This window comes from Lipophrys pholis (genome assembly GCF_963383615.2).
Source record: "Lipophrys pholis genome assembly, chromosome: 8".
Classification (NCBI taxonomy): domain Eukaryota; kingdom Metazoa; phylum Chordata; class Actinopteri; order Blenniiformes; family Blenniidae; genus Lipophrys; species Lipophrys pholis.
In genome coordinates, this window is record NC_137630.1 from 8437422 (window position 1) to 8450237 (window position 12816).

The 12816-nt window shown below is 39.8% G+C and overlaps 1 protein-coding gene across 2 annotated transcripts in view; it reads right to left on the minus strand.

Annotated features, from left to right (window-relative positions):
* The window catches only part of chchd6a (coiled-coil-helix-coiled-coil-helix domain containing 6a), a 91450-nt gene that overhangs the window by 35572 nt on the left and 43062 nt on the right, over window positions 1–12816 (minus strand). For both annotated transcript variants that reach the window (XM_080470135.1, XM_080470134.1), the window contains one exon: window positions 400–470. In XM_080470135.1, coding sequence (XP_080326261.1) covers window positions 400–470 — 71 coding nt within the window. The remainder of the gene's footprint in view (window positions 1–399; window positions 471–12816) is intronic.

The window sequence follows — 12816 nt, forward strand, 5'->3', positions numbered from 1 at the left end:
TAAAGCAAAGTTCATACATTTAGGTTGAACTTTTAACTAAACGACACAGTGAATGCTGCTATGCTGGGTTTTTATCTCCACTATCACACTAGACTGTGAACAACTTGAGTGTGTAACAGTAAGACTCTCGAGGACCAACATCTGCAGACTGGGACAAAAACTTAAACCAGAGACCGGAGTTGACGAAAGCTAAAACATGTTTTGTGCCAAGTGTGGAGTACAACCCTTTGTTTCGGGATTAGTGGAATTGGGTGTAAATTATAGTTTTAATAAAGGCTGAGTGTGTGTGTGTGTGTGTGTGTGTGTGTGTGTGTGTGTGTGTGTGTGTGTGTGTGTGTGTGTGTGTGTGTGTGTGTGTGTGTGTGTGTGTGTGTGTGTGTGTGTGTGTGTGTGTCTCACCTGATGTTTGCTTCCGTCTTTGAGGCAGCTTCGTGGAACTGCTCTTTGCTCTCCCGATATCTTTCCAGATTCTAAAGACATTTACACACACAAGAGAGAAGAAAATACAAAAAAACCACAATAGTTGTTAGTAAATGTTTAAGTATAATGAGTTCATTTGGATGTATTTTGTACCATAAAGAAGCATGGCAATCTGCAGTTACATGAACCATTATAATATGTAATGTGATTAAACATGAGTCCCATTGACACGTCATGTAAATACTTATGATTGGATTGGAAAGTCTGACTGAAAAAGAAACCAAAACAATCAGATCTGAGGTGGTGGCGTAAAAATGTTTATGGTCCATGTAAACAGGTCAATCTGATCCCTCAATCAGAGAGGATTCACTCAGAGTGAGAAAAAAGTCACGATGTAAACACAGCAAGTAGTTCTGAGGCCCCATTTACACGTTAACGCTCCAAGAGAAATGCTTTGAAAACTTTGTCCGTTTATGCGTAAATGGCAGAAACGCTTCCAACAGTGTAATTTTCATGTTGGGCCACTCGTGAATGGTGCCGTTTGTTTTTGTAATTGAACCACACACACATCTGCACAAAGAACAATACGCTATAAACATGAGCAATGGAGAGTAAACAGACATTCGTATCGACAGACGACCAAGTTTGAATTGCCAACGTGTGACTGTCAACCCTAAAACTACCCAGAAGAATATGGACTGGGAGTCAAGACACTTGGAGGCTGCCAATGTTGTTATTGCCAATGTACTCACTCATGTGCAGAATAACTTGTTACTACGCCATCTTTAAAAACACTTAAAAAATATATATATATATATTGTCATTTAAATGGGGCCCTATAGGAAATTTGAGTCTTTAAGAAGCTTTCTATATAAAGATTTAATGGAGAGTGGTGGTTTAGAGTTTAGGTAAAACAACTTGTAACCAGATGTTTGCTGGTTCCACTGCAGATGGGTCACAGCTGTAAGTTCCTTAACCCATCATTTAAAAGGTTCCATACTGAAGGGCAACCATCGGAAAGCTTCTACTGCCAAATCAAACATGCACAAGACTTGCTGTGGAGACCCCAGAAGAGAGCAGACGAAACGCACTCGCTCGCCGTATAAAGCTTTTAACACATCATTAAAGTAAAACTTTTATGGTGATAATTTGACAGCTTGGGGAAAGAGGGAACAAAAAAAAAAATAAAATACTGCACTCAGCACCAGTGAGACCACAAATCGCTCTTTTTACACTTAAACTTCAGTAAACAGAAGAGATCTAGCCTGTTAATTAGAAAGGTTCAGGGTTCAGTAGGCAGATAATTTTATCACTTTTTAACACTGGCCGATAAGCAGTTTCCTCCTTTTTATGCAAACCTGCCGGTATTGTCATAATTTATATTTAAACTGGCATACCACATACTAACACCTAAACCCTCTGTACGGTCATGTATCCCTCATCTCTCGAAGACTTCCATTCATTTCCTCTCCTCCAGACTGAAAACTTTGAGTGTTCAAACACAGGCTTCCTCACTTCTCATTTCATTTTAGACTCATTCCCTTAGTATGAAACGTCCAAGTATGTGGCAAAAAGTCGGGGGGTTGTGTACTCATCAGCGTCTATTTAGTGAATCTAAAGCTCAGCGGCGGTGCACTGCATTACTCAAACATTTTTAAAATAATCGTGATTTCTGACTTTGCAGCTTGTGAAGCCTGAGCGAGCAGGCAGCGGCATTATGATAAAACAAGCAGCTAATCCACAACAACTGCAGCCTCTCCTCTGCTGATCCTCCCAGCTTAGGTCCTTCAGTGCCCGGGGATCCACCCCCAAATATTTAACCAGCACGGGGAGGGGAGGGGAGGAGGGGTGTGAAAGAAGAATAAAGGAGCTGCTGGGTCAGGATAACAGAGAGGAGGGAGCGATGGGAAACTCTACTGTTTGTCTTGATGACTTACGATGGATACGTGAGCATGTGTGACGCACAAATCAGAACGGCCGAAGACAGTGAAGGCTGTGGGCACTACAACAGTAATCTTAAGGGGTTGTTGGTTTGTTGTTGTTTGTTTTGGTTTTTTTGTCTTTATCTGAAAGTATCAAGTGTCTGCTGATCCTGTTTTACCTGCTTTACAGTCTGCTTTACAGACTTGCAACTCGTTTTTTTTTAAGAGGTTTACAAAAATAAATATAAAAATGTCAGAATTTTTAAAAAAAATCCCATTAAAAACCATCGATGGAACACGTCGCAGTCCGACTTACAGAAGCTATAAGCACGTTTATGAGAACAGTTAGGACAAAAACTGAATTCCACAGATACAGAACCTCACGGAGATGAGGTGTTTTTTCATGGCAGGAAATTTAACAAGCATTTCTCTCTTGTTGCTTTAAAGCGAATATATACTATTGTGTTGACAGTACGCATCGGGCAGTGTGTAGCCTCAATGCAATTCCTTTAGTAGTGAAGTGGTGAAGTAGTGAAGTGGCGAAGTACTTCGGTCGGTAGTAGATCGGTCACAAAACCGCATGAAACCCATTGGTAATGTTTATTCTCCGGTCAGATGAACCAGTTTGACGCAAGGACTGTCGGTGACGCTGCAAATTTCGCCGGTGAGCAACAAGCTGGCTATTATCAGAGGTGTGTGAAGCGTTGTGGACGCCACCAAATCCAGAATTTTTGCCCTGCCCCTAAAGTGTACACTTACTACACGATCATCTGGATCACGTGCAGAGTTCCTCAACCTGACGTCGCAGAGTGGACCAATGACAGGCGGGTACTTTGCCCTGGTGTCCTGTGCTGCTTCGACGCGTATTCAGACATTGTTGGAGTGCGCGATGGGGAACGCAGAGGCTCTATGAAGAAGGTTTGCGATTGGAGTATAAATTAGGCTTTAGCACACCTGCCTTTCCACCAGGAGCTGAAGTAAACCCACCCTACTTCATCGTCTGTTTATTTTTTGACGTCCTATAAAAATGGTTGTATATCATGAAACTGCAAGTGATGCTAGAACCACTTGAAATGCTCATATTGGAGATATTACAAGTGGCTGTTGGACTGGTCTTTCTATTTACTTTAAGATATTACTACACCAATGACATTTTTTTTTTACTGAAGTGTGGCTAAGAATGCTAAAAAGAAATTGTTGTTGCCTGCCCGTTGTCAAGCACAACGGATTACTTTGCCAAGCACGACCTAATAAATACGTGAAAATCCCTTACTGCCGATCATAATAATCAAACATTGAAGGAAAATGTGAAGAAAATGCATCAACAACCGCATGTTATTATAGTGGAATAGTTTAAATAAATACAAACGACTGAGATGACATCAACAGGCGCTGCCAGGCCTTCATACAGGTTTGTTACCAATAGAGTGATTCAGCAATGATAACCTCAAGAGCTCGGTTTGTATGGAAAATACAGAGAATTGGAAAGCTTGCCAACATTACAAGCTAAGCCCTGATTTTTATGTTCCTTTATTGTACTCTTTAGTTAAGTGATCGAAGTTTCTCTAGCATATTTATGTTTTTATCAGTTTAAAATTGGTTCTGAATTTTCAGCCTCAATTTGCGTACAGAGAATCTTCAGTTTATGTAGGAATAACAACTACACAAATTGTGATTATTATTATTTTTTTTTTTAAACATGATTATTGCTCCAAAGCAGATGTATGCGGTATTAGGATTTGGGGCTGAAAACTCAAAATATTGATACTTCTGATACTTTGCCATTTAAATAGTTTCACATTATTTGTATGTAGACTTGCAAAGTGGTTTTATGGTATACAAAAAGATCAACTTGAGGCTGAAGTTAAATTACAGAGTCAACATTGAGAAAGGTTTCCAACTGTAGTGTTAAACACTGTTGGTTTAAGCACATGAGATGGAAGATGTGCACATCAAACTTTGGCATAACAACCAAAATAACAATGTCTAATTTTAACAATTTAATTGTTGTACATATCTTTCTTGTTACATACATATATATATATATATATATTACATTCTTCTACATGTTGAGCCTCAAAATAAGATGAAGAAATTTAGATATAATCCTGAATCATTCGGGAACATTAATGGGCAGAGGATCTGTCTTTAGAGTAAACTGGTGTGTGTGTGTGTGTGTGTGTGTGTGTGTGTGTGTGTGTGTGTGTGTGTGTGTGTGTGTGTGTGTGTGGTGATTTTCTCGCAGCCTGGTTGCGTTTGATTGTAGTTGGGGAAAGATAAACACAGCGGATGCGGTAAAGACAAACGTGGGCCGGCGTGGCATCTCAAATTGGAGGCTGTAGATTAATCAACATATCCGTCCTGCTGCTTCAGATGGCTGCAGGGATTTAATGAACTGAGCGTTCCATACAGTAGCTGTGGGCAGCAGTCACTGTAAGAATCTCCTATTTTTAATTAACAGATTATTGTGGACCACTTTGATTGTTTTGGGTTTTTTTGTGCTCGGAGACTGTGGTTTCTTTCAATTTACGCAAACATTTCACTTGTTTCTGACAAATAAAAATTTGTAAATAGTTCATTGTGCAGCCTTGCAAATACAGCCTAAGCATCATATGGCCTGTGGGAGGAAGGTGAAAGAATTAAATGTGCAAATTAATCATCAAATTTAAATTTTTTCAAAGTGTACCTCGGGGTGTGTTCATTATCCTTTTCTGATAGTTATACAAAAGTATGAAAGAGTCCAGGTGCAGCACAAATATTGATTTGCAGTTCCTACAGAAATGCCATATGTGTACTTATGTTCAAGTCAAATTTAGATCACAGTGGATTTGCATTGCTGCTGTACACATCGCTTTCAGAGTGCAACTCTCCACGCAGTTTGCAATCAATTAACATACACATGCAATTAATAACATTTGCATATCAATACGTCTGCCTTTGCGCCGAGAAGTGCTGCAATTTTACCATTTGTGTGGCATCTGCAGTGATTCCGGAGGAACTGTCCTCACAAGTGCTCCTTATGTATTACTGATTTCAAACATTCGCTGTAGCCCTGAAATTATCCCGGAGGAGCTGTGTGTTCTGTTGGACTGGACCTTAAGCGCACTGCAACGTGCCAGGACCCCGGCGGTGTGTGTGAGGACTGATTGAACCGCCGTGTGGATGGAGCGGCGCACTGTCCTCTGTCCCGTCCGTGGAGCCGTCAGAGAATCGGGTGAGATTCAGGACAGACGTCTGCGACCGTTACGGCCCGCTGGTAGCGCTTTAAGCGGAATAAGCTTTTCCGATTTTTTGCCATTTTAATCAGTGTAACTATTTCACTGGTTTTAGTCATTGTAGCGGTTGGACCCATTGCTTTGATTTTGTAGCCATTTCAACAGTTTTTAACAATGTCTTTTTATTTATTTATTTTTTTTGCCGTTTTAGTTATTTCAGCAGTTTTAGTCATTTCAGGTGTTGAAATAGTTTTAGCCGCTGTAGCTGTTTTAGCCATTGTAGTCGTTTTAGACATTCATGTAGCTATAGCTATTTGAGCCATTATAGCTGTTTTAACCACTGAAATGGTTTTAGACATTGGAAATCGTTTTAGCAGTATTAGCCATTATAGCATTTATAGCCATTTTAGCAATTGTAGCAGTTGAAGTTGTTGATATTTCTTTTGTTGTAACCTTCTTGGCAATGACACCTGTTTAACTGTAAAGCTGCTTTAGCCATAATATAGGCATTTCTGCTATTTTATCAGTTACAATAGTTTTACACATTTCCGGGTTGTTTTGTTTTTTTAACCATCGAAGGTGTTTTTCCCAGTTTGAGCCAGTTTTACTTATTTAGGCTATTTTAGCCTTTAAATGTGTTGCAGCCATTTTGACTGCTTTAGCCATTTCAACCATTTAAGTTTAATTAGTACTGTGACCATCATGCTTTTTTGTTGTTTAGCAAAAATATTATTGCTGATGTGTCAATGAGCAATATTGTAAGAATAAAAATATGGAAAGGCAGAGATCATGGGTTATGTGCATTTATACACACACACACATACAGCTGTGTTGAGCCAATTTCCACACCATTTGTTTTCTGATGTGTCTGGTGCATTGGTATGGTAGCATCTGGTTCCGCCACAACAATTCCTTTCCCCACAGTAAGACTCTTCAGGTTTGGTGACTGATCTACAATAACAATAGGACGTATGTTAATATTTTTGACAGTAAAGATGCTGTTAAGTTATGTGTGACATGCTGCTGTCATGAAAGGATTTTACTCTATTATTACATCATTGCACCTTACGAGCTGCACTTTGCACTTGGCTATAGGTGCATTTACAGGTGCAGCTAGCCTTACGTCCATTTGGGAGCATTTTGCTGAAGAGGCCATAAAAATATGAGCTGAGAACAGGCTGCGAGTGAGTTTCACTTCCTGGATATGGACATGTTTATATAATTTTATCTTCTAAAGCTCAGGGTTGCCCACACACTCTGGGATCAGTTCCAGTATCAACATGTAAAGTAAAAGAACATGAAAAACATCAACAACACAACAACTCACTTTCATTTCAGGACAAATTATCATTTTATCATTCTCAAAAATGGAGAAATGTGTGGTATTTTTTTCGTTGCCATGGCAACCCAAGTGCAATAAGGTCCGTTTACCGTAGAGTTTTGATCCAGCAGCACTATCTTCAGTAATCTGACATTTTTGTACTGAAGTGTCACCACAGCCCTGTTCCCTCTGTTCAACACTTCCTTTTTAAGTCATTCAAAGATACCCCCTGATCTTTTTATACAGATCAAATACACTCCCACATACACTCAGTCATTACCATCATTACTTTAGAAGACGTACAAAATCATGAACCATAGTTAACACTGCAATTGAAAAAAAATACTTCCTGGAAAAAAAAAAAAACCCAGACAACCCAGAAATAAGTACAAAAATCTATTTGATACCATCACTCTTCAAAGCTTTTCTTCAAGCTACGACTGCATTCGGGTTTTTTTAAGGCGGCTGAGAAGGTTTATCTCAATGCAAGATCAACTTCAGAAATGTGAAATTCACAAACATAAGAAACAAACACGACACAAATGCAAGAGCCAACAATGCAAGTACAAGCCAACAACACAAACGTAAAAGTTCCTTATGTTTGTGAAATTCACAAACATAAGAAACAAACACGACACAAATGCAAGAGCCAACAATGCAAGTACAAGCCAACAACACAAACGTAAAAGTTCCTTTTAAAAAGCCAATGTAGAACTTACATGTTGGAGTACAACATTTTCTTAAAAACAAGCAAATTTCACACACCGGTTCTGATTGAATACATGTTATACGGCTTTCAACCTGTGCCACTCACTGTCGAAGGCTGTCGGTACAAGTAAAAGGCAACCTTAATGTTTTAATAACTGCTTACCCTTTTTGTACATTAGTCTCGTGGACTTTTTCACTCCCTGACTTTTCATGCATCAGTCTAATCTCCAATCTTAAGTCATATACAACTGGAGCATCTTTTCATTTCGCTAATCTCCACGTACTTGGCCCAAATTGATGTGATGCGGGTTAAGGGGAATAGGAAGGAGGGAAGTTGAATGAATAAGGGCCTTTTTGTTTACAAAGATGTCCATCCAGCTTCCAAAATTCCAAAATATTAGCAGAATTCCCCCGGGGGGGGGGGGGGGTCAGTGCAGCCAAATCCTCGGCGAGCCAACGAGCTGTGAAAAGGTGGCGACAGCTGTACTTTGCAGTCATCAGTCATGAATAGCCAAACAGATTTTTGCTTCCCCGCTGATGATGATTGCTGCTAATTTCCCCAGCTGTCTACACATGTTTACAGCTACCCTGTAACTATGGGAACACGTCTCTTAAATTTGGTGCTCGGAGAACGTCGGAGTCGAGGGTGAGCTCAAAGGCAATTAGGTAGAGTTATTTTTTCCTTCTGTTTATTTCTATCACCGCTGCCTCATTAAGGCATTGCTGTTTTGTTAAAGCCACTCCTGAAAATGGGAGATGTGAACTTGCGGGCCTCGTTTAAGGACGTGGAGCCTCTCGCACAGGCTGCGGTTGGGTTTCAGTGAGGTTGTTGCATATGGGCTAAAAACGTGCACAGACGAACGCGAGTTCACTTTGTGATAAAACAATGCACACATACGGATACGCTGGTAGGTGGCAAAACAAAAAGTGCAACTCACAAACTCCCGAGTCTTAGATCAAACTGTAAGAGTCTTTTAACCCACACACACACACACACTCCCACTACATCGGACTCTGACCTGACAGCGGCTGCAGTGTTCACTGAACAACACAGAGGAATTTCTCATGTTTCACGTTGTTGACCCGAAGCTCCACGTGGGCCTGTGTGTGTTTGACTACTGCGTCTTGTTCTCTGTCCTGCTTAAATCTGTGGAACCCCTTCAATCTGAGCACTATTCTTTTGTCTTCATGTCTAATAATCTTGTCTAGTATTGTAGCTCCTGGAGGGTTTTCGAAGCCTCTAATGGAACACATGACCGGTGAATCATTCCGACTTAGAACTGCTATTATTAGCTGCGACCCCGGGGTACACACAGGTGACAGCATGACTGTGTCCAGGTATTACTCCACATTAAGTCTTCAATTCTTTAGTCTACTTTGAAGTCAGATGAGGTTTTGCAGATAATCTGGATACAGTCTGGCCTAAATTACACTGAATGGCCTTTTTTGTGCTACCATCTTACTAGTACTGCTTGTATTAATTTGCAATAATACTTAGGGACCTAAACGAGTCATAACGTATAGCTGTTTGGAGAATGTTTGGAGGATAATGGCCATTACCATAACCACGGTATGAAGGATGCTGTCTAATTAAGCAGGAACTTTTTATTGTGAAACAGGTGTTGCTGGAGGAAGGGGCATGAAAATGTAATTTTTTTTTTTTTTTTAAAGCTATGCTATAGGTCACACTGGTACGCCACACAAAGAGATGTTGTAAATTATGGATTTTTGGATTTTGATGAACACATGTACAGTAGAAACAGATACAGTAAGTAATAGACCATCCATAAAAATCAATTACAATTATATGCAACATTCTAATTTCAGACAACAAGAAGCCGTGCACAGCAAGAAAGCGAATTACTCCCTCTGTAGCTCCTTGAAACTCATTCATGTCCAATGTGAGATATGAATAAGTATACACTCAAAGTCTGCATTTGTATTGTCCATAATTCTGTCCACCTCCAGGATACGCACTGTAAATGTCTACGTGTGTTTCAAATGTTGTCATGCAAAGTCATTTGAAGCTTCTTTGTAAGATATCCACCTGAGGTAATGTTGCTTGCTTGTTGATTTGCTTGTATTCAATTCAACTTTATTTGTACAGCCCAAAATCCAACACAGTAATTTCTAGGTGCTTTTTACAGCGAGACCCAACAAATCGTCGCCTTCTTAAAATAATTGCCAAAGTCATTGTTTCAAGTTTTTCAGGAAACACAAAAAACTGAGCCATATGTTAAATGTATGATATTTTTTAAATTCTTTAACTCAACAAGATAATGACAACAGATTATGATCTGTTTAACTGAGGACGTTGGCGTCATAAGAAGTTGATTTAGGCAAAAAAAAGTTTTTTCTCAAAAAATGACTTAGGCAATTATTTTAAGAAGGTGACGAAATGTAAGATTCAATATATTTCTAGAGTCATACAGGGATTTAAATTTCTGTTGTCTTCCAAGTTAGGTCGTCTTATTTGTACCTTTCGCTGGTCACACATGAACAATGCACAACACTGCCCCCACAGATCATCAGAAGTATTACTACTTTTGCAACTCATCCATAAGCTCTCTGGAAATAAAAAAATAAAAAACTCTAGTAATGATAACAGAAGACGTACAGAAGGCTCTATCCATACCTATCTACTTATTTTGCATTGCAACTTTACAGATACAAACAAACAGCAGGGACGCCTACCGCCATTCAACAGTGATGATTACAAGCAAACAAAAAGTGGCAGAATGGTTCAAAGAGTAATTGTGTGTTTTCTTGAGCTGTTTAAATACATTATTGCCAACCATGCTGATTCCAATTGTGCGTCTTTATCAATAACATCAGTGCCACCTCCAACCATCACTATCCTTCTATCATCCTCCTCAGGCCCCGTTTGCGCGACAACATTTCAAGTGAAAATGCAGTGTTTTTGCAATTTCGTTTCAGGAAAGTAAACAGCAACGTTTTGAAAATGATTTCCGTTAACACACAAATGGCAAAAATGCAGATTTCATGTTAGGCCACGAGTGGGTGCTGTTGGTTGTTTTTGTAACGAAACCACACACGCAAAAACGCAGCAAACAATTCGCTATTAAGATAAACAATTGGAGTTATCGGACATTCGTATGGACAGACGACCAAGTTGGACTGTTATTTCGGGTGACTCAACTATAAAACTACCAAGTCCCAGTAGAATATGGACTGGGAGTCATGACACTCTGGAGGAAAATATTGTTGTTATTGATTATCTACTCATGCAGGTGTGGTGCGCATGCACAGTAGCAGCGTTTCTGAAAAGTTGTGTTTTGTTAATGTCTTTCTACCTTGAGGTTTGTTGTTTGTCTGTCCATCCATTAAAATGTTTAAGATTTTTGTGAATTGAACTTTTCTACAAGTTTGCGATATATTGTGCAACGCTACTTTGCATGTATAGAAAAATCCTTCTGCTTTCGTACTGATCAGCGTTTAATAGGCCTTCGGGTATTCACTGAACATGCTTTAATTCCCCAAGAGCTACACAGTAGGCAAAGGATAGAAAATACAGTTCACGATACTTTTTCAACCATATTATTGAAGAATCCAGTGTAGAATTATAGTGCAGACTCACAGTGCCTTCATTTGGCATCTTACTTACTTTAATAAATATTGCAAGTTGTTTACCATGAGTGAGAAACACACACAAGCACTTTTTGTCCACCCAAAAAGAAAACAATAATAATGAGGCGAATGGCATGTTACCCACAACCCTGAAATGTTTAGTAACATTAAGTTATTATGAAATTCATATCTTCATCTCTAGATGGGCACAGCCTCCAGTGGAAACGCTGCTAACAAGCTAAACTAATAAGCAGATCCAAAGCTTTTGCTGCAGCATATTGAGAAGATAGCTGCACGCACGATGAAAGTGTTAAACTTTGACTTGGTCTACACGAGGCCAAGAGTGTATGTATTTCCATAAAAAAGTGCAGCGCAGCAGAAAAGTGGACTTTTTAATATGGTACTTCAGTAAATAAATAAATAACTAAAGGGCTGATCAAATCTTTGGCAGAGTCCCATTGATTCTGGGACACATACAAATCCTGTGCGAGTGCATTTGTTTTATAATTGCCTATATGGTGGGAATATAAGTAAGTGGAAACCTCCATATTGCGGGAAGAAGTAGCCCACTTAATGTAAAGGAGTGAATAAAATTTTGAAGACATGGTCCCTAAGGGTTTAACTAGAAGTAGTTAAAGGTAATGCTCAATTAAACCTCCAGGAAATTCATGTAAGCGTTCTTAGGCACAGTTTAGTGGATCACTATGGGGGCTTTCCCACCAAACCGACAAGGTGCTAGTTCGGGGACTGGGCCATATCTAGCACCAGTTGTTGTATTACCACTGCCTATCAGGGTCTAAACGGGTGCTGAGCTGGCCCCACTTCGTGGCTGGGCCAGAGTGGGGCCAGACACGTCATCAGCTAGGGGCGGCGTTATCGCTACCTACAAGGCGGAAGAGACGCTGAATCGGCATTTTGAAATCTACAGAGCCTCTTTGATTGGTGAAATCAGTGACGTACGACGTTTTGGAGTGACGCAATGACGTGGCTCTCACTTGGCTCCGTTCACAATGGAAAAACAACCGTTTCTTTGGCAGTGCTCATTTAAGAACTGGCTCTGGCACCGGCCCTGAACCAGTATCTGGTTCTTTTTGGTGAAAAGCCCATCACAGAGAAGACACACACAGACACAAATTTCAGCCATACACACATTAAAACTCATGTCAATTGAGGCCCCATTTAGACAACAACATCTGAAATGAAAACGCATCGTTTTTGTGTTTTCATTTAGGAAAAAGGTTTGCGTTTACACGGCAGCATTTTTTAAATGATTTACACATAAACCACAGGGAGGCTCGAAATGATGCCGTTGTCATATTGAGCCATTCGTGGGTGCTGCTGTTTGTTTATGTAATGAAACCATGCACACATGCGCGCAGAGAACAATACGCTATAAACCTTAACAATAACTAGACATTCTTACGGACCGACGATAAAGTTGGATTGCTATAATGGTGACTCAACTATAACACTTCCAATCACAGTTTTTATTCTGAAACTTTCCATCTACCATTCCAAACATCACGCTCTTCTGTTTCATCATGAAATCTGTTAGCCCACTACTGTTCTTAGCTGTTGGTTTTTTTTGTTTTCTTTACACGTGGTTTGTTCTCTGATGCATCGGGATTGTAGCGTCTTTAAT